The 27,253-nt window shown below is 36.0% G+C and overlaps 1 protein-coding gene across 1 annotated transcript in view; it reads left to right on the top strand.

Moving 5' to 3' along the window:
• Positions 1 to 27,253, top strand: part of PLXDC2 (plexin domain containing 2) — a 435,546-nt gene that overhangs the window by 346,821 nt on the left and 61,472 nt on the right. Inside the window, exons 11-13 of the mRNA XM_040645359.1 lie at positions 14,490 to 14,550; positions 20,863 to 21,013; positions 22,668 to 22,706. Of these exons, the coding sequence (XP_040501293.1) occupies positions 14,490 to 14,550; positions 20,863 to 21,013; positions 22,668 to 22,706 (251 nt within the window). The remainder of the gene's footprint in view (positions 1 to 14,489; positions 14,551 to 20,862; positions 21,014 to 22,667; positions 22,707 to 27,253) is intronic.

Genomic DNA, 27,253 nt, shown 5'->3' with positions numbered 1-27,253 from the left:
GTTTTACTTATGTGCTAACCAGCTGTGGTGACTGCATTTTATATGGTTATAATTTGGAAAGCTAAAACGTCAACAAACGTAACCCAAACACATAGATGGAGTATCTGAAACTGGAGCATTTTAGTGCTAAATTACATGTTCCATTCCCTTAGCTTCCTGGCACTAATATAGTAATGAGTTCCCCTGGAAATAATTAAAAGTTAATTGTCCAAGAATGAGATTGATTTTGTTCAGTTTAAAAACACTAAGTGCTAAATTATTATGAAAAAAAATATGATCCGTAAAGGACAAGAAAATAAACATTTAAAAGCAAAAAACAAAGTTCATAGTTACCTCCTGTTAAAAAAAATTGACACGATTTTTGAGTATCAGGGAGCCTTAGATTAATATTCATATTGAAAAGACTAACATTATGGTAAAGAAGAAAATTTTTAATAAGTAGTTTATGGTTTAATTATTTGTTTTGCTGGGAATCTAGTGTGAAAATGTAGAAAGACATTCAAAATACAATGTTTATACTCCAGCCAGCTCTTTAAAGACTTAGGTAAGAAAATGGTTAAAACATCATTGGGATAGTTTCTGATTTTTTGCTTTCTGCTAAAATCTACCCCCAAGAAAAGTTGAAATATGACTATGTCATATTTCTTGATTTGAACATTACTACTTTACTTAAATTTTTTATGAAATTTCCTGAATGCTAAAGAGTTTATTTACTGTCAAGTCCTGAGTCAGAGATCCAATCTTAGCTTGCCTGGAGTTTTGAGGGAAATTTTATGATAGGAATTCTGTCATTGGTAGAAAAGGGCAGGAAAACCAGTAATTCAGCAATGTGTGTAATAATCCTGTTATTTCTTTGGTTCTTTTTTTTTTTTTAAGATTTTATTTATTCATTCATGAGAGACAGAGAGAGGGGGGCAAGGGGTGTCCACAGGGAGCCCGATGCGGGACTCAATGAGGGACTCCATCCCAGGATCCTGGGATCAGGACCGCAACTGAAGACAGATGCTTAACTGACTGAGCCACCCAGGCATCCCTGTTTCTTTGGTTCTAAGAACATCTAGGTAGCGTTATTCTAAAGATGCATCTTTTTATATAATTTTAGGGCAATCTGCCTAAGCTGTTATCCATTATTAGGGAAAGCAAAGAAGGTTGTTTCTGGATAAAATAAGATTTATTGGTTGAATAAGATTCGCATTCAAATGTTCCTTTTCTAAAGGGCTACTATGAAGGGGATTTGCCAATTCTGGATTAGTGAGACTCATTTTTTTTTCCCTTCCTAGAGGGCCACTTTTTTTTTTTCCTCTCATCGCTAGAATGTTTCCTTCAGTGACAATTCAGTCAAGGGGGAACGATTCTCTCCATGAATCATGACCTTGGCTGCTACAATTTCTAATGATAGGCTGTCCTAAAAATACACAGGCTTTATATTCCTAAAATAACATCTCCGACCACCAGATAAGACCTTTGTACTGACCTGTGCCCTGAGCAGAATTCGTCTCTCCCTCCCCTGCCCTCTGCTAGCGCACAAGTTCATTTTATCTTTGCCCAGATTTTCTGCCACTGCTGCTTCTGAATCACATGAGCTTTGAAAACAAGGACAGGGGTTTGTTTTAAGGATGAGAATGCTTTAATGTGGAGGTGCTTAACATAATTCTGATAGCTACCTCTTATTCTGTATTTACTATGTGTCAGGCGTCACACGAAAGCCTTCATTTGCACTAAAGTTTTTTCATTTTTTTATCTCATCCAATCTTTGGTCTGTAAAAGACCATCCCGAGACTCAGTGTTCGGTTCCCTGTTTCATAGATTAAGGAAATGAGAAATGAAGAGATTGAGGAGCTTAGCCCAGGTCACGAAACTAGAACTTGGTGGAGCCAGGATTTAAAATAAAAGGTTTTTTAAGCACAGAGGGTTGGAGAGATGAAGAAAAAAAAAAAAGAAAGAAATGCTGAGGTTGAAATTTCTTCTTTAGGCTTCCATGCCTCATGTAAGCACACATAGCTTTGCTAAGTAATCCAAAGTCGATATCCATCAGGAAAGGGGAAATGGCCCTTCCCTTGCCTACCAAAGAGTCTTATAAGCTAATTTACACTAATCTCTTTCAAAACTTATTTGAGTAGTTTGTTGTAAAAGATGCATACAAGGTTTCCTTTAACAATGATTGAGGTTATACTTCTGCAAAGTGCACAATTGGCAAGACAAAATCCTCAGGAAAAATAAATTTTAAAAAGCCAGGAATTGGGAGAAAGTAATAAAAATAGCACATAGAGTTCTAATGGGGAAAAAAAGATTTTTGAGTAATCCATTAAAATTGTATACAGCAAAAATAGTATATAAAGAGTTTATTTCTCAGGGGAGAATTAGTCCTGTATCACTTTTTTCTGTGTCAAGTTTTCTACTCATCTATCAAAGACAGAGTATATATAGACCTCTGCCCCGTCTCAGACTCATGCACTCAGTCTATGAAAAGAGACAGTAATCCTTGATGCCGTATTTCAAAGGCATGGGTATAAAATACTTCAGAGACTTTAAATTTTAGTATGCAAGCTTAAACTTAGGTTGTCTAAAATAACCAAGTGAGCAAGAGCATGCACATGAAAGGAGAGGAATAGACAAGAAAACTGGACCGGAAAGGCTGACTGTAGTCGAACACAGTGTTTGTAAATAGAGATGCCTGCGAAGTGTGGGCATCAGATATGCCCCCCAAGTCCACCTGCCCAGTTTTCTTGGGACAAGCAGGCATAGGCCTGTTGTCCCCATGTCCCATATCTTTCTGTCTCCTCCCCCTCTCAGAAGTGTAGTGGTTTCCTCCTAAGTTATACTGTCATGTTCCCTAATGACCACTCTGGGAATCCTTCTAACTGCCTTTGTGTATTCCGGACCTGAGGCAGAGCTAGAATCCCTACGTTAGCTCACCTAGTCTCCATAAAGGAATTCCTGTGACAGAGACCATATGGCCCTCAGGCTGAAGTATTTACTATCTGGCCTTTTATAGGAAAAGTTTGCCATATCAATGGAGGACATATAACAAGTACCTGTAATGGGAGGAAAAAAGCAAAATATGTATTCTCAATAAATTATCTTGAAAGCAAGTATTGACTATCTGGTTATGTGACTGAAGTAACAGGGACACTGGGATAAATCAGATAATTCTAATGATCGTCCCCTAAGAAAACAGTGGGCAGTAAATGAAGGACCAGGTCAAACTAACATTATAGTGTGTAAAAATAAATACTAAAAAAGATTTTGAAGACATCAAATTGATGGATCTTGTGAGTGGAGAGAATAACATGAAGAAGATTCAGGTCTAGATATCATTCTGCATATGTTCGTATAGCTTTTGCTATAAATATATTTTTTAATCTGGCTTAAAGGGGTGTGCTCTGAAATATTAAGGCAGTTTCATTAAAAGCAAATCTGAAGAGAAAAACCACGTAACCAGGAGTGTTTCTGTTCACATAAGGTGACACTAACTGTATTTTATGAAGCAGAAAATTGCTTCACACTCAAATTCTTAAAATCCTTCTCTTCTTTTTTTTTTTTTTGCTGCCTTTAATAAGACATAGAACATTTGTACACATGAGCTGCATAAAACTCTAATAGAATTAGCATTTAGTAATTTGATATTTTATATGCCTGGCAAATCTGATGTGGAATAAAGCAAGGAAATAAGGAAGCAGAACACTGTTCTATGACCAGAATCATTCCCTAAAGTGGAATGAATTTACTGATACATTGTTAGTAATCTGCAGAAGGAGCCCGTGCAATCTTAGAAACAGACCCTTCCAGGTGAGCTCACAGATTTATAATGAGGAGAGAATAATAAAAACTTAAAAAGAAAACAAAGCTTTATATATTAAAAGCCACTGCTAAAAATATACATAGTATTTTTTAAGCATTGATATTATAACTTATACTTCAAGAGGCAACTTGAACTCAGCAATAGATAGATAGATGATGATAGATAGATAGATAGATAGATAGATAAATATAGATAGATCATAGATTTCAAAATTGTCTCACCTGTAGTTTTAAAATAATAAGAAAATCGTTGCAGCAAATTCTAGAAGTCTTAGAAGTGTTTCCACGAAAATCAATTTACTTTTACTTAGAATTATCACTCTTAGGACTTTAGAAAATGACACTGAATATACCGTGAGCTGAAGATACAAATGGAGAAATATAATGTTCTTTAATCAAAGTAAATTGATGAAAGGGAACAGTGACTCTTTTTAACCCATATCCTAGAAAAGTTATTTCACAAATATAATATCTTTTGAAGAATAAATGTGCATTATCAAAAAATCATTAAATATCTTTTAAGAAACAGTGGTCTGCTGGTCAGGCACTATTATCTGACATAATGCCTTAAATTACATCTTCTAGGGACATACAGAGAGAAAAAGAAAAAATTTGCTTCTCTTCTTGTAGTTCCTGTCAATGTTATATTATTGTGTTTTAAAATGAGCTCATAAGTACTTGTTTGAAAGATTTAATTACATTGTAAAATATAGTGATAACAAGCTTAGATTAATTAATGGGGTGAGGTGTACAAATGACTTAATAAAATGATTTTCAGCCTTTTTCTTCTCAAGCAGGAGAAACAGTTTTGAAAAATGAAACTCCAAATACAAAACAGATAAAATTAGAACTGGCTGGGGGTTCACAACCATGCCCTCCCATCTCCTTCTCACCCAGGACATCAGTCATCGAAGACCTCTCTGACACCAAACCCTGAACTCTGGGCAAAACTTGAAAACCTGTGATTAATGCAGGTTTTCCTAGTTAGAAATACTAACCTTCCTAATCCAGCCATTCTTTCTGAAGATTATTTGCAAGGACCCAAAACAACTGTGATTAGAAACATTTTATCTGTTAAGCAATGAGAGAAACTGACAGAAGAGAGAGAGACATGTAGTTGTCTGGATGAGTTTATTGGTTACTCTTTGTGAAAAGATGGTAACAAATGTCATGGTCTCTTGTATCCCTCATAGTCCTTCCCTAAATATTTATCGTTCAAAACGGGGGTAAAGTTCATGCTATGGTTCTCTGAGAGACTAGAAATACAATCCTCATCTGTTTCTCTGCAAATTTCAGCATTCTAAGTAAAATTCTGAAACTGTTTATACATAAGAAGTTAAATTAGGACAAAGACTTTTTTTTTTTTTTTTTTTTTTTTTGGTGAGACAGTTGGCTCATCCAAGGGATATCTAGTTCCTTGCCAGAGTCTAACTTTGTTATCTTGGCGGAACAGAGGTGACTTGATTCATGCATCATTGATGTTCCTCAGGAAGGCAGACAACTCTGAAAGACCAGGAGCCATCAATCTGAGCGCCATGGAATAAAAATTTATTGGAGAAAGGATAGCATTTTACCGAGGCACAGCACACCTAAACCCATAAGTCTTTATGTTCCTTTTTCTGAGCCAACCTCCAAGTAAAAGTCACTGCTCTGTCCACTTTCATGCATCTGAAGGTGCCATTTAAGTATAACACTTGGCATGAAGTCAAGAGATTTTAAGAAAGGGTGTCAAAAATTGGAATCCTGAAACATCCAGTAGTTTTATTTGTGACTGTTCACTTCAATCGCTCACAGCCATGAGGAGCAATCTTTTTTTTTTTTTTTTCCTTTTCTTTTCTTTCCCAGAAGATTCAACTCTCACTTCTGTTGTACCAAGATAGTAAAGTTGAATGCTGGGCAAGAAATTTTTAGATTCTGAAAAAATTCATTTATCAAAAAGAGAAAAGAAATCCACTTTGTTTAAGATCCTTTGCTTTTATGGCTAAAGAAGCTAGGTCAGGACTCGGAGGATATCATAGATTTTCAGTTATAGATTAGGTTACAATGCCTTTTTATTTTTTCAATAAACACTTTTGACCAGTGCTAAGTGCCATGGAGGGTAAAAAAGCATAAAATAGCTCACCTACTATGTCAGACGCCGAAAGAGTGCTTCATCTATATTATCCTGTGAAATTCTCACCAAAACTACAAGGAAGGTTGATTTTACAGAAACTGCATCTCCAATAATAACTTGCCATGGCTCACAGAGTCAAGACCAGAATCCAGTTTTATGTGTACAATTCTAAAACTCATGCTCTTTCCACTAAATAATGTAGCCTTAAGTTTTTGCAGTAGTCAAATGCAAATAATTTGTGAGGAATATTGCCAGGCTGGGACGAGAATTACATAACTGACCCTCTTTAAACACGTCAGCTATTAACTTGCTCCAACACTGTCTGTAACCTTGACTTCCTTCCCTTTCTTTTCCCCATTATTCCCATATTAAGTGAGACAGTGTTTTGTTTTATTTTTCTGAAAGTGCCCCAGTAGCATGTTTGAAACTTATTAACCAAGTTATTAATTATTAATTCAAGTCTAGAGACTCCATTATGCTTCATGCCTGGATTCAGAAAGGGAGTTGGGTATGGCAAGGGAAGTTTTCTAATGTGATACAAAGTGCTGTGTTCCCAGTTTCTTCAGGATGCGCTAATATGATGCCCAGAAACAAGACCCCAAAGCTGCACAGTGAGTTAGGTGGAAAATAACATCATTTTTTTAATGGAATTCTCACTTTACAGCCATACATTCTAAAAGCTATAAAATTACTAATTTCATTCTTAGAAATAATTAGCAATAATATAATCTTCCTTTCCTAAAATAAAAACATGAATCACATGCTATGATTCAATTTGATTAATATATAGGTGTTATTCATGTATATATAATTGGAAGAAACAAAACAAAACTATTTAATTGTCTTAACAGTCTTCCTTCAATTACCATTCCTCAGCCTCAGATTATCATTTATCTTCTTTAAAAGTTATGATGTTTCTAAAGGAGTTGGAAATCTTTCATAAATAAGGAACCAAATTTTTACAATGTGTTTTCAGCCAGACTCGGATTAGTTGCCAAAGACATATTTAAGATCAGTCAATGAAGAAATATTGTCTTCATAATGCTGGGATAATAAGTTTGATCTTAAATGTTCATAGCGCCTGGTAAACTGAAGACTTCATCTCTAACTGTATAACTTGTATTGGGTAACAAATGTTGTGTCCTCAGCCTAGGTGCTTGTAACCTTGACTGAGGGGTGCACTTGGGAGAAGAATAATCCTCCATCCTGGCACTTCCTTCAAAAGGCAGTGTGGGTTAGATCTCACAGAAGGGAAAGCACCAAGGAAACCCCAACAGCTACTCTCCTCTTCAAATCCTCGAGCAGATTACTTCTGAAACTATGTTGACAGACGCTCTATGACCATAGATGCCTGGCTTCGTGTGGTAATATGTAGCAATCCCAGGGTTTTAAAAAGAGGGATCCCTCAACTTTAATCGTTTCGGTATACCGCCTTCAGTTTCCACCCCATTCAAAAAGTTTACCCATTTCCGTCTAAACGTTTAACCCTAAGATATCCTTTGGGTTTTTGCTGACTTTGTCATTTTGGTAGTAAAATCATTACTTTTCAACCTTCCAAAATCATAATGAATGTTAACTTTGTATCTCTAATGAGGGTTGTTATGAGTCTTAGCTATTTACTAAATCTTAAAATAAAAAAATTTTAAAAAAGATCTATTCAACAAATGATCCTGGGACTCTCAGCCAGCTGTTTTAATAAAATTTGTATATTTAGATTTGTTCTTCACACCATATACAAAAATAAATGTAGAGTAGATTAGAGAAGTAAAATAAAGAAGGCGATAATGGACTAACTAGAAGATAGTATGGCAAATGTAGTGCCAAAGTTAATGCCTAAGTAGTAGAGGCCTTTCTGAGCAAAAAAGCAGAGAAAGAAATCTTGCAAGGAAAGTATGAAAAACAAACACCACAATGTAAAAATATGAACTGTTGTATGACCCAAAAAATCATATTTAGAAAAGAATGGCAAATTATAGACAGGGGATATATTTAACAGAATTTTGTGCTCTTAGTTCATAGAAATCCTGTAAAAAAAAAAAAAAAAAAAAAAAAAACAACCAAATAAAATAGGGAAAATAAATGAATACAGTATTTAAAAATGTAGAAATAAAAAGTCAATAAACATGTTTTAAAAGTTTATCCTGACCTGTAATAGAAGAAATGTTCATTAAAGTAAGATATATCAGTTTTAATCCATCACATTGCAAAAGGGATGATGATAAATATTTTTATAAGGTTTAAAATGACATGGGTATTCTCATACATAGGTTGAGTCAATTTTTTATAAAGCCATATAATGGAGTATATGCTGTCATTAAAAATTAACTCTCAAGAGATATTTATGGACATGGAAAAGTGCCCAGGCTATACCATTGACTGTAGAAAAGCAAGCTGTCACATGTTATGATTCAATTTGATTAATACATCGGTGTAAGCAAATGTATATTAAATAAAGTCTGAGTGGGAAATAAAATTAATGATATTTTAGCACTGAGATAACACCTTCTCTGCCATATGTATAAAAGACAAGATTCTGGATATCAGATATCAGATACTTGAACCCAGTTTTCCATCTGAAACTCATCTACAAAACAAAGTTCCTGCATGTTGCAAATAACTATTCTTATTGGCATTGGATTATGATTCTGAGCTGCAACTAACATCAAGAGCTTTTATTAAGAGACAACAAATTCGGGGGCGCCTGGGTGGCACAGCGGTTAAGCGTCTGCCTTCGGCTCAGGGCGTGATCCCGGCGTTCTGGGATAGAGCCCCACATCAGGCTCTTCCGCTATGAGCCTGTTTCTTCCTCTCCCACTCCCCCTGCTTGTGTTCCCTCTCTCGCTGGCTGTCTCTCTCTCTGTCGAATAAGTAAATAAAATCTTTAAAAAAAAAAATAGAGACAACAAATTCGGGGCGCCTGGGTGGCTCAATCAGTTGGGTGTCTGACTCTTGATTTCAGCTCCGTTTTCTATCTCAGCGTTGTGAGTTCAAGCCCTGCATTGGACTCCACACTGGACATGGAGCCTACAAAAAAGGAAGGAAGGAAGGAAGGAAGGAAGGAAGGAAGGAAGGAAGGAAGGAAGGAAGGAAGAAAAAGAAAGAAAGAAAGAAAGAAAGAAAGAAAGAAAGAAAGAAAGAAAGAAAGAAAGAAAAAAAGAAAGAAAAGAAAGAAAGAAAGGAAGAAAAAAAGAAAGAAAAAAGAAAGAAAGAAAGAAAGAAAGAAAGAAAGAAAGAAAGAAAAGAACTTCACATTCTTGCATATTAGACTGATGTAAAATTTCACAGTTTGTCCTACAATGTTGTCTCCGTAATACATTACTGTGTACTTAGGTTCATCTGTCATTCCTAGAGCTCTATGTAATGAGTGGTTCAGGCATGAAAATTCTGGAAAATTTTAAGATCAAGTTTCTGAACTTTAGAAGCAATGGTTTTAGAAGTGAAATCATCCATCTCATGCCTGAGGCCAATTGGGAACAACAGGAATGTCCAAATGGGAAATAAGATAGAATTGTTTTACTAATTTTTTATTGAGAAAAATTATTATAATCAACATTTTAAATTTTATGAACATTTTTACAATTAAAATTTTTAGTATTTCAGGACAAAATAATTTCCTCATATCTTATAGTTTCATACTACCTATCACCTATTTTACCCAATGATAAAATGTATTAGTTATAATCGTGGTTGGTTATCATTATATATCATTATACTTGTTTCTCATCTAAAATACTTCTGTTTCTTTTTAAAGCATCTTTCCATTTCTTTGATGCTGCAGGATCATTTTTCATACTTTTGCAGACTGTGACAAGAAAATCTACTAAATGAACAATTGATTTTTCCATTAAGATAACACACCCTGTTAAATACACATAAGGCTACAAGGACCATTTAAATCATGAGACACCTTGATGAGGTATTTGCCCTAGTCTTCAGAATTTTACCGATCTTTATTTTTTATATAATAATCTAGAACAGAGGCCAGCAAACTGCAGGAAGTGGACCAGATTTGACCCACTTCCTGTTTTTGTAGATAAAGTTGTATTGGAATACAGCCACACCCATTTCTTAAGAATCTGTGGCTGCTTTTGAGCTCTAGTGGCAGAGGTGAGTAGGTAGAACAGAAACTGTGTAGCCTGCAAAGCCTAAAATATTTACTGCCTGGTCCTTTTTCGGAAAACATTTGCTGACTCCTGATCTAGAAACTAATTCCTAACCAAGTGTTAAGATTCTGTGAAGTTTCTTTCCTAAATTCTCTTTTGCAGATGTGTCATCTCAATGGTGAAATGGCATGTGTTTAATTGGGCAGTAAGAGATGCACTAATGTTTAACCCTTATGTATGTATTTTAACACTTACTCTACTTCTTTCACCTGAATATATTACCCTTGCAAAATAAGTCGTATTTCTGAAACCCTTTCTACAGAACTGAGATAAGTTAGAGAAGAGATGAAATTCATGCTTTAATCTCTGGATGGGATAGATGCTGCAAGCCAGGAGAGTATTGTTATGTTTTCTAGGCTGCCTTATTGAATGGGATTCACTTAACATGGCTCCTGGGGGCTTTGAAATCAACACCCCGTTGAAACTGAGTGGAGAATAGTGCAATTAATTTGAAGTACAGCTCTCTATCAATTTGTTTTGGAAATAGGTAATGCTGAGATGAAGAGAATAACTTGAAATTAAAAGAATTGGAAACCTATCGTGTTTAGGAGTTCAGACTTTATTGAAATCAATTTTTGAGGAATATTTACAAAACCACGTTATCTCTACGTGTTTATAAATATTGCATAAAGATTTGACCCATGTTTGCAGGCAACTCAGATTTTTCTCTCCTAAGTTTCTATAAGACTAATTCCCAAATGTGATGATAAAGGACTTTAAGTATAGAACACATTTCACATTAATATGGTACACAGAATTAATTCCTAAATATTTTCCAAAATGCTGTCTCTAAAATGAAAATCTCACTCACTCATTTTCAACAATTGTTGACCTTGCTACACATATACTACAAAAACATATAGTGGTATTAAAAACAGCTGGTATTTACTCAATGTCGACTACGTACCAAACACTATTTTAATCCTTACATAACCTCCCCCGCTTCGTTTTACAGATGAGGAAACAAGCTTAGATAGAAAAAAATAACTTGCCTAAGATCTCATTCCTGTTTTGTTCCCAAGCCAAAATTCCAACTCTAGCAGTTGGACTCCAACCCCCCTTTGAACCGTGTACTCCCAAGTCTAAAATAAGCTGAAAGCAACCAATCGGAGTGTAATAATAGATGCTAGCACTTGATTTGGGGGGGGGGAGGCACACTGAGAAGGGGTTGCTGAATCTTAGTGAGAAAAAAGGAGGTGCTTCTTAGAAGAGACAGGCTGGAGTTGAATTGGATTTACTAACTAGAGACAAAGAAGGTATTCCAGACATAAGTAATAGCATGTTCAAAGGCACAGATGAAAGAGCACAGCACATTCAGGCAGGGGCGCTAAGGGGCATGAGAACAGGTCATAGAGGATGGACAGGAGGGGTGGGAAGGGGCCTGCCAGTGTCGACATTTCATGCAGGAGATCAGTCATGTTAGAATTCAGTGTGGTAAGAATCACCTGCGGTGCCTTGTTTACGATGAAAATTGCTGGACCCAAACTGCCAGAGAATCTTATTCTGCTACATTCATGAATTTGCTTTCAACAGGAATACTAGGTGATTCCAGTGTAGGAGAGAGCCCTTTGCTACCAGTGTTAAGAATGTCAGGAAATCAATATGCTGGAGCATGATATGGCTAATATCATTGGGTTTTAGAAAAAACAATGCAGCAGCTCAGTGGAGAGAGGCAAGTGTTCTGAAAGGGATATTTGGCTTTTTTTAGAATTCAGAGATAATAAAAAGGTGATTTTTCTTAGGGACTTGTAACACAAAAGAACACACACCCTTTTGTTTATAATTGCTTTCAGATGCAATATAGATTACTAGGTTAGAAAAAAGACTAAAAATTCAGTGTCCAGTTGTATTAATTTTCTAATGCACTGTAAGTTACAAAAATGCATGAGTTTTCAAATCAAATGTTTTCATGTTTTGCCATTCTTAATCCTTCATACCCTAGCAATTAGTAAACTACAGATCAGTTAATAGGGAATCAGTTGTGACTAAAATGAATGAATTACTTAATCGAATCACATATTTTCAGTGGCACCTAACTTCACACAATGTAACTGGGGGCTTATTTGATAAATCAAGCAAAATGCACTGTTTCTGTACTTTTCCTGGGATTAATTTAACAATTTAAAGGGCTAATTACTTAAGATGAAATTTTGGCTGACCCATAAATTTCAGATACGATACTGTCTCGTTAAAATATAAAAGCTATTCATTCCCACTGGCTTTGAATACATCTGGAATAGAGTAAGTGAAGACAAAGTGCATTTTAAAAATTATCTTTTCTGTTTATTTACTTGTAGCTCTCAAAATGACTTGTGATTAGGTGACTCCCAAAATACATTTTTTAAGAAAATCGATATATCCCCACTGCAAAAGGGAATGTCAATACATCTTTCAATATTTAAACAAACTTGAAAGAAGAGGGAACAGCCATCTACCTCATCTGGAATTAAACAGGCTCCAAATGTTAGAATCTCTTTGGGTAACCAGAGATGGCTTTGACCAACTGGGGATTCTCAAACTTGGGATGCCAGATCACACACTGATGTTTATCCCACACTTAAGTTTATCCAACACAGATGGTAGGCATAAAATAGCAGAGCTCTAATGGATCATGTCTGGGCAAAATGATAGATACGGTCTTCTCTGTTGACAGTAGAGATGTTTTCACATTCCACTTGAATTAAATTATGCTCATCCATGCCATGGTACATAATCTCTGGCAAGGGTTCTTAGAAAAAGTCATCATGTAGACTCATTGCAAAACAAGTGAAAAAAAAGTTGCGAAGTAGTACTATAAGAAAATATAAGACAAAAGTTGAGTGACCTCTGTTAATTTTGAAAAATGTATAGGTATTTATATTAGTATTCATCAATATGGATTCATATATTGTATTTAAATATATACTTAGATATTAAAACTCAGAGGTTATGTAAATCCTTAATTTTAACAAACTGACAAAAATGTTTTTAATTTCTAATATGAAAAAGAAATTATGTGTTAGATATATTTTATGATTTTATATGATACCAGTCCAGTTTGGTAAATAAGACATAAGCACATGAAGTTAGCTAAAGGGGAAAAGTTAAATAGTAAAATAAGATGTGATCAGAGCAATTATGAAGCTTTATCAGAATGGACTCCAGGTAGTAATTTCTGGGTCTTAAAAATATAAATGCTCTATAGCTGGTTAGATAAGGAGGGCAGAAAATTATTCCAATCAAGGAAGAGAGTAGGACTGAACAAAATCTTATTAACGCAGTGCTTGCTGAATTAAACCATTTAGAGATGACCGAAGCATACTGATGTTAGGGGTTCACAAGCACACATTCGGGCTCACTGATTATCTAGAAGGACTCACAGAACTCCAAAAACGTTGTTATACGCAAGGTTGCCATTTGTTACAGCAAAAGCATACAGATTAAAATCAGTAAAGGTGAACAATACATAGGGTAGAGTCCACAACAGACCAGGCACAACTCTCCCAGTAGAGTTGTACAGACAGCACTTAAGTTCCCCAGCAGCAATTTGAGAAAACACACACCAAGTGTTGCCACCCAAGGAAGTCCACCCACGCTTTGGTGTCTTTGGAGTCCAGGGTTTTTACTGAGGGGCAGTCAGATAGGTATGAATTTCTCTATGACAATTCTCATCTCTAGTCCCCAGCTCCTCCGAGAGGTCAGACTGATACAGCATGGCCCCAGCATCCAGGTGAATAAAAACAGCCATTCAGCATAAAGCATATTGTTAGCAAAAACTATCTTGCATAGCCCAACACCCAAGATATACAAAGCCACTCTTAGTAGGTGAGATATCCCAAGGGCTTGCAGGTTATCTCCCAAGAGCCAGACAAGGGCCAGTTCTTTCTTTAGAATGTGAGGGTTTGAACACCCCAAACCTGCCGAGTTAACCTTTTACTGCACAGTAGAGAGTTTGAGTGACTATGGGTCTTAAATTTAAAAAAAAAAAAAAAAATTAAGGAAAACAAATCCTAATCCTAATCCAAATCCTAAAAAAATGATACCTGCAAAAAATTTGTCTATATCCATTTGTTTTGATGAGGAAGAAAAAATATAGGAGTAAAAAGAAAACCAACTTCATAGAATAACAATTGGCCTTACCTTTGCTTGGGGACCCAGGTGTTCTGCACCGTGCAGTGGGCATCGGTGGAGTAATTTGTTGCCATGAGTGATCCTAACAGCATGCCTACCTAGGGAGTGAGCTGTTCCTCACCACACTGTAAATATTTCACCGCTGCTGCAGTTAACAGTTCTATAAAAGAAAGTTCATGTTGTGCTAAACTGAAAATCTGAGAATTAACTACTTACCAATCTTTTTCTTTTCATTTCCTCCCCCTTCCCCACTCTGCACCCCATTACTTTCTTTTCTGAACTGCAACGTGTCCTCTTTGAAGATGCTCCAGTGGATTTGATCGCCATCGGCAGGACTGGGTGGACAGCGGATGCCCCGAAGAGGTACGTGTGCTTTCTCATGACAAAATTCCTGGGACCAAGCTATCATAGAGAGTTGCTACATCTTAATGAAAATGGCATCTGATTTAACAAAAATACCCGGCAATTATTGAGCCCTTAGTATGCGCCACACATTGAGCTTAACTCTTTACATGTACTATCTCGGTTTATTCTCATAGCCTTCCTTGGACTTGGGAGCTGTTATTGCCCCCGTATTACCAAGAGGAAAGGAGGGAGGGGCAAGGGGAGGGGTGGGGAGAGGGACAGCAAGGGTAGCAGAGTTAGGTGTGTGGCTAGGAAATAGAACCAGAATCCAAATCTTATAAGCAAAAGGCAGTTCTCTTAAACTCTTGCTGCTTTTCTAAGATCTTGGAAGCCATTGTTCATCTTTTTTGCTCAAGTAACAAAAACCAGAGATACGGAGGAAAAGACTAATTGCAGCAACATGGTGTAAAATCAGTTAGAGGGGTGGCTGGGTGGCACAGCGGTTAAGCGTCAGGGCGTGATCCCGGCGTTATGGGATCGAGCCCCACATCAGGCTCTTCCGCTATGAGCCTGCTTCTTCCTCTCCCACTCCCCCTGCTTGTGTTCCCTCTCTCGCTGGCTGTCTCTATCTCTGTCGAATAAATAAATAAAATCTTAAAAAAAAAATCAGTTAGAAATGGTGTAACATGGAAATAGTAACCCCGAGACAAACGTGATGGAGACAATGATGCAATAAGTGGTTTAAGCAAGAATATGCAATCGAGGGAGCAATTTTATCCTGCTTGAAATTTCCTAGCGAATTGCATTTACACTGTCATTTCAGGTCCCATAAAGATATCTTATTAGGTTCACAAGGAAAAGTATTTGTTTTTTGCTGCCTGTGTTAAGTTTTAGGGTATGAATTTTGAACGAGAGCTATTAACAATTATACAAGTTTTCTCATTCAGGAAAAGCAAATCATGTCAAAGTGCTCTCTTTAAAACTACTGGGAGACCAATGGTTATTAGAACCTTTTTTTAAGAATTAAGTTTTTATCTATGATGTCCTATAAATATCTTGAGAAAAACATCTTTGAGAATATATTGAATTTTAAGTGCAGAATTGCCAGTGCAGCTTTAATCAACTTTTTGACATTCATTTGGGGGATTATAGTGAAATACACTAATCTGTTCCACGTCACTTACGGAACAACATCGTTCAAAATGAAAATATTGCCGGAGCCGCGGTGGTGTTTTCAGATTGATGTTTCTTTCGTGTAATCACATTTACTTCCATGAAAATGTTGAAATTGAATAGCTATAGTTGTGTAAAGATCAAGAGTGTAATTCAGGCATCTTAATTTTCTTGCCCACCATGAACCGAGGGAATAGAGAAGAAGCCATCATATTTTAAACCCTCCTAAATTTATCTGTGGAGAGTTTACCATGTTCTGTGAAATGTGCTGAGCACTGAAAATACAAAAAAAAAGAAAAGGAAGGAAGGAAGGAAGGAAGGAAGGAAGGAAGGAAGGAAGGAAGGAAAGAAAGAAAGAAAGGGAAAAGAAAATAAAATTATCCCCTATTCCCAAGGAGCTCAGAGTCAAGTATCTTCAATATTCAGTGTTTCCTTTTAATTATGTAATTAAATGATCAATATTTGTGGCTTTGTGGTGAGTTCTCTCCTTCTATTACAATAATGTCACCAACTGCAGTCCATCTTCTGTGCCTAAAACTACAGTTAAATTTTCTTTCTGATCCTGTGAGATGAATTTACTCCATAAGTGCCAATCCTAATATGAGCACTTACTGTGTACTATTCTAAGCACCAATAATGTAAAAATAGAAGTGTGTCGAGCAGGTAGATAGACCACTGAACAAAGGACTGCGTTTAGAGAAGGACATGGCAAGAGAGTCACGATGAGGACGTGGTCTCGTCAAGTAGCATAAGGGGAGGTTTGCTTGGGGAGGAGATAGTGGAACTACCATATGATCCAGTAGGTTCACTCCCAGGTATTTAGCCAAAGAAAATGAAACACTCACTCAAAAAGATTACAGCACCCCCATGTTCACTGCAGCATTATTCACAATAGCCAAGATAAGGAAATAACCTAGATTCCACTGATGGATGAATGGATAAAGAAAATGTGTATATGTACACACACACACACACACACACACACACACACACAGTAGAACACTATTTAGCCATGAAAAGAAAGAATTCTTGCCATTTGTCACAATATGGATGGGTCTTGAGGGCATTATGCTAAGTAAGTCAGACAGAAAGACAAATACTGTATGATCGCACTTATATGTGGAATCTAAGCAAAACCAAAACCAACCAAACAAACAAACCCAAATTCATGGATAGAGAACAGATGGGTGGTTGGGGTAAGTGAAATTGCAGAAGGGGCTCAAAAGGGACAAACTTCCAGTTATAACGTAAAATAAGTCCTGAGGATGTAAGGTACAGCATGGTGACTGTAGTTAATAATATTATGTTGCGTATTTGAGAGTTGCTGAGAGTAAATTTTAAAAATTCTCACCACAACCAAAAATATCTTTTTGCCATTATGTATGGTGACGGATGTGAAGTAGACTTATTGTGGTGATTACTTTGCAATGTATAGAATTGTCAAATCATTATGTCATACACCTAAAACTAATACACTGCTATGTATATATATTATACCTCAATTAAAAAAAAAATAAAAGGCAAGGGAAAGGATTTTAATCAGGGCTTTTTGGAAGAATCACCCTGGGTGAATAATAGGTTATGAGGCAAGAAGTCAATAAGTTGACTATAGTTAATAAGCCAGGCCAACAATGCTGATGATCCAGCTTGAATCAGTGGGTAGGGTAGTGGTGACCACAGAGGGGGTAGGGGAAGGGTCAGTAGGTAGGTGGCTGAATGGAAATGAGGACGTAAAAGACCTCTTTTATATCATCCATCTTCTTATTTCTCTGTGTTGCATCCTGGGGAGTTTCTTCAGATCATTTTGCCGGTTTATTCTGTCTTCATCTTGTTTAATCCACTATTTAGCGTATCCATTGAAGTAGTAATTTCAAAAAGTGTATTTTTCACTTCTAAAGTTTAAATTTTACACTTTATTAAATCTGCCAAGACATTTTTGTAGTCTAGGTTACTAGTTTATTTTTAAATTTTACCTTTCATTTCTTTAAATAGTTCATATATAACTTTTTGTGTATCTTACGTTGGATGATCACAATATCTAAAGATTTTGGTAGTTTAAATATGTTGCTTGTTGCTTTTGCTGACTTTGTCAGTGTTCTTTTTCTTTTTGTGTTTCTTTTTATGTCCTTTAATTAGAATTGCACTTTTACTTGATCTTATTCCATGGGAATCCCGAGGACCTAGATAGACGATACTTTCCACCAAAGAATGTTTGAGGATGAGAACCTGCGAGTTTTGGGGGATACCATATGTCCCTATTTAATATGGAAGGAGAGATTTATATTTATTTACCCCATCTACTGCAGACACAAGACTTGATCTCCTTGAGCAATATCGATTTTTAACATTTCTTGCCCTCTGGGCAAATCCTGTGTTTTTACCTTGCTTAAATATGACTCCTACTCCATAGCACACAGCTTTTGGTTTGTTTTGTTTTGGGGGAGAGACAGTAGAAAGGTACCCTTGGAGTTTTTCTTTGCTTCCTGCAATTCCTGCTAATGCTTTAAAATTCATATTTTATCCAGAATCTTCTTGTTTTGCAGAAGGAGGCCCATTTAGAGTCCTTAATTTGCCTTTACCACTAGAACAAGTCCAGGAAGTTAGGTTAAGCATTAAGGTGCTTGCTAATACTGGACTTTGACAATAGAAACACAGGAGGAGAATAATATGTAGTGAGTTCCATTTGAGACTTATTGAGTTTGTCTGTGACACCCACATGCATAAGTTAAGTCAATAGATGAATATTTGGGTCAGAAATCCAAGAGAGAGATGTGTATTGTTGGTATTGATTTATGTAAATCGACATAAAGATGTGAATTGAAATCATGGGTGTGGTGGAAATTGCTAGTGAGAAGGCATATAGCAAAAAGATTAGTCAAGAAAGATCTATAAGAACTACCAACACATAGCAGAGAGACAGAAATAAAAAGGAAATAAAGGATTGTAGAAAGCTATCAGAAAATTGGTGCAAGGGTGTGTCACAGAACCCAAAACTAGAAAGTGGACAGCTGTGCCCCATGCTGTGAGATATGGAGAATTAGAACCACCAGCATGAGAAATTTCAATTAACTTGTGTTAGATCACAAGATTTTTGTAAGAGGGGAAAGTGGGATTTCTGTGAAGACCAGGGCAGACCAATCTCTCTGGAAGTATGACTGAATGGAAGGAAAAGTAGGGGAATATCAGGATGCATTGTGGAGAAGAAGGAGGACTGAGTGTTTAAAATAAGATTAGACATGCTTGAGGGTGTTTAAGTGCTAATGTGAACAAGACAATGGAAAACCTGAGATTGAAAACATTTTGAAGAGAAAGGATGTTATTAAATGAGCAAGTTCACCATACCTGAAAAAGTGGGCTGATTTGGCCTAGAGAATAGCTATAAATACTGGGCCTCATCCGTGATTACAGAAAGAAAGAGGGATAGGTCTGTACAGATTTAAGCAACAATGCTGATTTGTAAAGAAATGTAGAGAGTTCTTGCTGATGACTCTTATCAAAGAAATAAAAGGTGAGCCCATGGGGTAAGATTGGGAGAGGCATTATGGGATTATAGTTTTCAGTACAGTGGAGAGGGTTTGAAATGGATATGGAGGATGATGGGAGAGGAGATCAGCAAAGCAGGTCAGTGTTGCCAAGCAGCATGGAAGGCCGACTGAGTCCACGGGAGGTGAACGTACGGAGTTCCCAGTCGGGGGCTGTGTGATTGTTCTCCACCTTCTCCTAGCTTTGTCGCAGGGCAGGGAAAAGGCAGGGTTTTTTGTTTGTTTGGTTGGTTGGTTTTTTGTTTTTGTGTTGTTGTTTTTTTTTTACTCCATATGGTATTGGGGTTTTCTGGAAAGGCCTTGTGGAAAAACAAACAAACCAGGACAAGATATTTGAAGGAATTGGAAAGAGAGGTTGAAGTGATGGGGAAAAAGGGAATGGAAGGGAGAAAATCATTGCACTTGGGCTTTCTGCATCATCAAAGGAGAAGCAGAATCTGAGCGGAAAGATTCTTGGAAAGACTGAAAAGAAGACAACTGGATCTATGATGTCAGAGCAAAAGCATCTCCAACTGCCTATGAGGTCCAGGCTGCAGGGCTGGGGGTGGGGGTGGTAACTGACGTGGAGTCAGCAAGGAGAGCATTATGCCACCGGGCTGAGAAAATGTGGGAACCTACCCTTTGTTCCCCTCAGATACTAGGAGTTGAAGTGGGGAAGAAACCCGTATTATATCCCATTAATGAAAAAGGAAGTCATCTCAGGAGCTCTTGCTGAACTCGTGATAAGTGCATTGTTCTTCGTTAATGACAAGAGAAGTTTAAGAAAGGAATTTATTTAATAATAATTTTCTAAAGTGGGATGAGTATCGCCCAGCTGCAGACTTAAGTATCTTCTACTTAAGACCTACCAGAGGGATGGAGTCCTTTGAAGAACAAAGAGGTGGGGAGAAACACCAGCTTCTAAACCATAAAAGTTTGGGTGTTGGAGATTGTTGCTGGTGAAGGTCATAGGATTTATTTTTGTGGGCTGTAAATAAAAAATAAAATATGCATCTTTTCCTGGTGTCTTCAGTCTAGCTGTGCTAGGGAGAAATAGAATAAGTGATTACCAGAGGGTCATTCAATCTTTTGCTCGGGTGGTTTTGAATATTTCGTAAAAGAAAACAAAAATTTTAAATATTCTTTCAACCTGTGGTGGATTATTTTTGAGACAATAAAGTAACAATGGAGCATTTACCAATTTTTTAGAATTTAGCATTATTGGTTTGAAATGCATTCTTTCTCCACATACCTAACCATGTTTTAAATCTTATCTTTCTTGCACACATTTTTCTTCTTGTATGAACTTCTCCCCCTTGACATCATGTCTTTTTTAAGTAAATGGATATAAAATTTAGGGGAAGATAAAGAGTAATATGAAAAGTTAACTGCAGAAATGATTAAATCTGAATATCTAAAGGTGGAAATGCTTCGCTACACTCGAGTTTTTCGTCATCTATTTTGTATACTTTGTAAATTACTATAATCTACAAATATTGTCCTATACAAAAATAAATGGTTCCTCATCTTGATCTGAGAGCCCTTTGTGCTTCACAGCCCAACTTCTTTGATGTAATTTTTTAAAATGCAGGTACGATCGCTCTTAAATTGTTTTCCCATTTGTTTCTCTTATTAGTCCAAAGAGAAGATGTGTGAGAACACAGAGCCAATGGAAAGTTCTTCTCAAACCACCACAACTGTACAAGCAACAACCACAAAATTCAGGGTCCTAACGACCACCAGGAGAGCAGTGACATCCCAGCTGCCCACCAGCCTGCCCACAGAAGGTACTCTAGATATTTTTGCTTTTTTTCTGAAGGAAGGGAAAGTCACTGTGTTGACACAAACGGGGGTAGCTCTCTAGAGGAAAAGTTATCCTTTGGAAAACTGGACTTCTAAAGGATTTCTAAAGAGGAAAAGACAAAATTATTATGGAATAAAAATATGTGTTGGGATTCTTTTAATGTACAGTGCTTTTTATTAAGACAGCTTTTTATAATGATCCTGGCTACTTATACTCCCTAAAAAAGAAATATAGACTTCCTTTTATATTGCTAAATTTTATTGTAACTGAATTCAGTATTTTATTAGTCACAGGTGAGAAAGACAGAATGCATATAGAGACGATAGATAATTCTACTTATATGCAGTTCTAATATTTACCTAAATATATACAATAATGTATGTTGGTCCAGAATCTATAGAAGGGTACTGTATATGTCATAGAAATTGTCTTGAAAAACATTTTCTCTGCCAGGGAAGACAAAAATACTAGAGAATATTGACACATGGGCACAACTCATTGAGGAAAGAAGGTATATCAGCCAAAATACAACCATGTATTCTGAATGGTACCACTAGGGAGAAATGTGAGACTAGTTGGCCAGAGTGAGCTTCGGGGGGGAAATGGTCTTACTTGTTTGTGTCATCAACCTTGCTTTCACTTGAATAATAAATAAAACTTGAAACTTTTGCTTTTAACTAAAATTTAATTGGATATTAAAAGTTAACTCAAGGGGTGCCTGGGTGGCTCAGTCGACTGAGTGTCTGACTCTTGATTTCGGCCCAGGTCAGGATCTCAGAGCGTGGGATCAAGCCCCAAGTCAGGCTCTACGCGCAATGTGGAGTCTGCTGGAGATTCTCTCTCCCTCTTGCTCTGCCTCTCTCCCCACTCATGCTCTGTCTCTAAAATAAATAAATAAATGAATCCTTTAAAAAAATTTAACTGGAATAAAATTATAAAATGAGATGAGGACAACTGCTAAATACATTTTATTGCTTTTAAAACCAATGTTGTATTTTAACCCATATTATTTGGGGTTGTTTTATAGCCTGTGAAATATTTTTGTAGTTTGAATCCTACCCCATGAAAATACTACTTCAATTTGAATCCTATGCTTTAGAATAAAATATAACCACTAAATTTTTTTAAAAAGGCATGTTCATTTTTTGTTCATTATGGGCAAGATCTTTTCATTTATGATTTTGGTCATATTTATTAGCAGTGGATAAGCATTTAACTTTTGAAGTTAAATTCATAAATATTGACAAATCTTTACTTTTCCAATTAATTTAGAATTTCCTGATCTTGATTTTTTTAAATGAATAATAAAGGCCATCACTATGGAGTCTAATTACAATAAGTCATTTTCAAAAATTAAAAATAAGTGAATTTTGAGTTAAAAGTATAACAGTGTAACATTTCTCAAGATCTTAAGAATCTTATAATACTTTACTAAACTTTTGATCTTACAATCTTAGTAAGAAATTTTAGTACTATCTATGTAAACTAGCACTTTGCTCTCATTGCACTAGAAATTAACTAAGATTTTTGAAATCTATTTGTGTTATAATTAAGGCATTAGTAGACAATTACTGGTATTCAGATTTATGCACCATTAAAATTTTTTTTGTTACAGTAACTTTGAATTTCTCTTCCAGATGATACCAAGATAGCACTACATCTAAAAGATAATGGAGGTAAGAATTGATATTTTTCTTTTATAAATATTTTTAGATACTAATTCATTTCATTCATTTAAATATAAGAAGGATTTGTGGGCTTCTAATATGAAGTGAAGTTATATTTCAGTCTCTGTTGGTATTTAACATGGGAAGAATTTATTGTTTGGCTTGAAAATTGAAAGGGTTTCAATGATGGAATGAAATTCTAATCTACATGCTTGCCTATAAAACTACAGGACACCAATGACCAGTTCTAAGGTGAAAATTTATCCACACATCTTTCTCTCCTTTTTTATGCCATTCCTTGGTTTAATTGTATATTGAATATCTACATGGCATAGGTATTGGGTTCAAATGGGTTTTCTTCCGAAGTTGACTACTCAACATTCTCCGTAAATAAAATTAAGAAATAGACCAATATGGAAATATACTTTATAAGCCTTTTTATCTTTTATGTGAACCAAGGGACAAAAATTAAACATGCAACAAAACATTTAGGTAGTTACACACTTCACATTTTTCTAAGACAATTTAGAGATATCTATAATGGTCCTTGAAAATTTGAGGAAGAAAAGTTTTACCGAAATAAGGCTGTGAAAGATTCTGCCTAAGTTTTTACAGATAGTTCTTTTTCTATTAAACTGTGTGCTTCTGCCTGGATCTTAATAAAAGAGATTTTTTTAATCTGTTTATTCAGCTCAAGAAGGGGAGGTGCTCCTCTTCTTAGGGGCCTCTTTTATGTAAATGTGGCCACCCTTGACAGTGATCTTTTGCAGCCCCAGCTGATTTTTGTAAGTCAAAATCCAATGTCTACATTGTTAAGGATTTTTTTTTCTTTTCCCAATTGAAGAGAATAGTTTCTATATTATGCAGTCTAGGTTAAGTAACAAATACTTTGAGGTGACTGTATGTTAAGATATGTGCTGTATAAATCTTTAAATTTCATATCAATCCATTTGAAAGATAAGCTGCTTAGCCTCCTGACATACTCATTATTACATCAATTATCCATTGTCTTGGGTCTGTGCCATAGTGTTTGATTTCATTTTCCTTACTTATTATTGTATTAATGCTGTGAATGGATTGCTTTACAGATGACCATTTGCAACATATATACAAGCTAGGAATAAGTTAAAATCTTAGCACTCGAAGGGACTTTAGCAATCCCCCAGCTCGGAATTTCTCAGAGCAGGATGCTACTTAGTTTCATGTGAACATAAGTCTTAAAGTTGGTGTTACCTTATTTTGAAAGAGGGTAGTATGACAAGAATGAAATGGAGGAGGGGTTCCCAACACACTTCTTTTGGATTTGTTACATTTATTTCTTAATATGGGTAGTGGTTTCATTTCTACACTTTCTTTTCTCTTTTTTTTTTTTTAATATTCTGAATGTTTAGAATAAATATTCTGTAATGCTAACAGAAGAAAACAAAAGATTTCTGTGATTAAATAGGTATGAGATACTCTGGATGAAAGAAAAATAAAGTGGCTTTGCTAGAGAGCTGTTCAAAGCTTTTAATGTTCATTTGTTTACTCATTCATTAATTCCTGCTGAATGCCTGCTAAGTGCAGGGCACTGTTACAGGCTTGGGGCCATGATAAGTGAACAAGACTTAGCTAAATTCCCTGCTTTCAAGGAGCACGTATTCTCAAGAAGTTTCAAGATGGCAATAAAGAATTAGGAGCTGGCATTTCTCTACGATTTGGTCATAAAACCTTTCCATAAGTTGCATCTCGTGGACTTAATGTTTTGTGAAATACACTTTGGGAAATAGTTCCCTAGAATATTACCAACTATCCCAAGGAAAATCCTTAGTTTTGTTTAGTGCAGCAAGGAATCTGGAAACTTTGAAGATTTTCTTAGTGCAGTCCATTAGAACTACCTTATGATGCTGAGAAATCAAATGAAGTAAATTCCTGCTGTAAATGGAAGACCTTTTTTTCTTTTTTGTTATACTAGAGAAGTTGACTGTTGGATTTTAGAAGGTAGTTAGATCATTAACACGCAGCATGAATCCCCCAGAATTCCAAAATATCACAATAAGACTTTGTGTCTATATACTGGAACTCTTTTCGTGTCTAAGGTTGTTTATAAAGCACTTTTTCTAAAGTACAGTTAGAGCAGACCAACCTGACCAGCATTAAGATAAATGTTCCTTCAAAATAGGACTTAAGGGAAATTACACATTACTTTTTATAGCACCTTCATTAAGATAACATGCTTTCATTGTTTTTTACCTTATGGAATTTGAAGATGCAGGAAGGATTGCCAATTTAAATCTAACTTGATTAGTTGATTAAACATGTTGAAAACAGAATTCAGGATTGTTCTCCTCTTCCCTGTCCAGGTAAACATTTTTGCAAGATGGAGCTAATAATGAAAAAGGTTGCCTAATGTAAATGTTTTCTCACATTTATTGTTTTTTTAAAGCAACCTAATAAATTTTTGTAAATTGCTATGTATTGTTGCAAACAAATTTAGCACATTTTGTTTCTTGATTTAATTTCATCTAATTGGCTGTTTCTAAAAGCATTTTAATTTAGAGGTTTCTACGTTCGTGAAAAAGAGGGTGACATTTTTCAAAATAGTCAATATGTAGCTAGAAGCTAATGATGCTGCCTTTAGATATTGGATTACCTTGGCTCTGAGTCTTTCAGGGGCATCGCTTTGGGTTAAAATAGTTGATTTTCTAGTGGAATCCACAGCTGACATGATTATACATTCACTTTCCAGGAGATTTTCCTTCATCTTTGATATGAAAGTAGAGAATACTTCTGAGCAGCTGGACACCAAAGGCACACAACAGGGCTTCTCATTCACAGGACCCAAACTGAGTTACTGTCTGCTAAATCACTCTTGATGAATCTTCAATGGTGATTTGAGTTTCCTGCTACCTTTAGAGTAGGACTAGGTCGAGCTTCTGGAAGTTTCAGGCTAGTTTTGGGGTTGGGGAAGTTTTATTCGCCATAAGGGTTGAATGGAAGTTCTAAGACCTATGAACAGTTTGGAGACAAGAACATGAAAAAATCTAAACAAAGAGAATGGTATCTACTGGGTTCAGACCCCCTTAGTGAGGTAAGCGTTGACTGACTGTGAATGGTGGAATACAGACTCAGAAGTGCCAATATAAATATAGCATTTTATCTCCGTATAACTATCTCCAAATAGTTGGAGGAAGATGGAGGAGAAAAAGAAGAGAAAAAAAGAAGTCTGTGCCGAATGTTTATTATGTTTCTGGCACCATTCTAAATGCTGTCATGTGTTACCTCATTTAATTCATGCAACACCCCTGTGAGTTGGTCCTGTTACTATTCTCATTTTATAGCTGAGGAAATGACCATACAGAAAGGTTAGGTTATCTGGCTAGTATGTGGCGCACTTAGGGTGTGACTCTATTTAATCATACAGATTCCTTAATATGGATTCTAAGTCCCGACAACCTCCCAGTATTACTGTTTTCTTACAGTACAGGTCTCTTATAAATCAAACTTGAAATAGGAAATGCCACCATAAAGGATTTTACTTATTCCTACTATATTATTTCTCCTTTTCTAGAACAACTGATGATACTTGTAAGTGTTTAGAAATGAAATTTTCTTTTCCCGTGTAATGATGCTGTAGTTCCCATTTTATCCTTTCTGTGAAAATCACAACGCATTGATTGTCCTGCGGAACTGAGTAGTGGTCTAATTCATGGCCTTGTGTTCTCCAAACCATAGGGCAACTCCGTGTTTATGTTCAAAATCTAATTTAAAACTCTTTTAGCCTTCTTGGTTTCTCTAGAAATTCAGGTTTAATTCGCCACGAAGGGGTTTCTAGAATGTGTTTTTTAAATATATGTATTTCTGTGGGTAGGGGTTAAAGCATTTAAAATCACCTCTTCTTCGGGTTTTCAAATCCTGGCAGAAGCTAACTAGAGGAGTTATATATTGTAGTAGGCACAACTATTAGGTGACTTCTTTGACATTTGATTAGGTTGCTTCCAAATGACACCTCCTAAATAGAAATGTAAATGTCTTCGAGATGAGACCTGGATCAGATTATACCCAGAGCTGAAAAGAGGTTTGCAAGTTGAATCAATGGCAGGGTCTTTTAATTAAGAAGTAAAATCTTCAACCAGATTCAACTCATTGGGCAAATTGAATTGTACCGTTCTACTACACTGCAGATGTTAAGATTATTTGAAGCTTTAAAATCTTGTGATTTGATTTTGTTATTTAAAATGTGTTGAGGGTGCCTGGGTGGCTCAGTCAGTTCAGCGTCCAACTGTTGATTTCTGCTCAGGTCATGAGCTCAGGGTTGTGAGATGGATCCCCACGTTGGGGCTCCACACCGATTGTAGAGCCTGATTAATATTCTCTCTCTCCCTCTCTCTCTCAAAAAAAAAAAAAAAAAGTGTTGACTGAGATTAATCAAAATACGAAGACTGCATTTGCTCTTGGTTCCTCCAAATGTTCTTCCTTTTGATAAAGTGTCTTTTTAAAAACATTTTTGAATAAGAGTTCTTAATTACTAATAATAAAGTAACAGCACTCCAGAGAGCACTGATGTATTATGCAGG

Source organism: Ursus maritimus, unplaced genomic scaffold (genome assembly GCF_017311325.1).
Source record: "Ursus maritimus isolate PB19 unplaced genomic scaffold, ASM1731132v1 scaffold_31, whole genome shotgun sequence".
NCBI classification, from domain to species: Eukaryota; Metazoa; Chordata; class Mammalia; order Carnivora; family Ursidae; genus Ursus; species Ursus maritimus.
The sequence above is the reverse complement of the archived record's forward strand: the minus strand, read 5'-3'. Positions and strand labels throughout refer to the sequence as shown.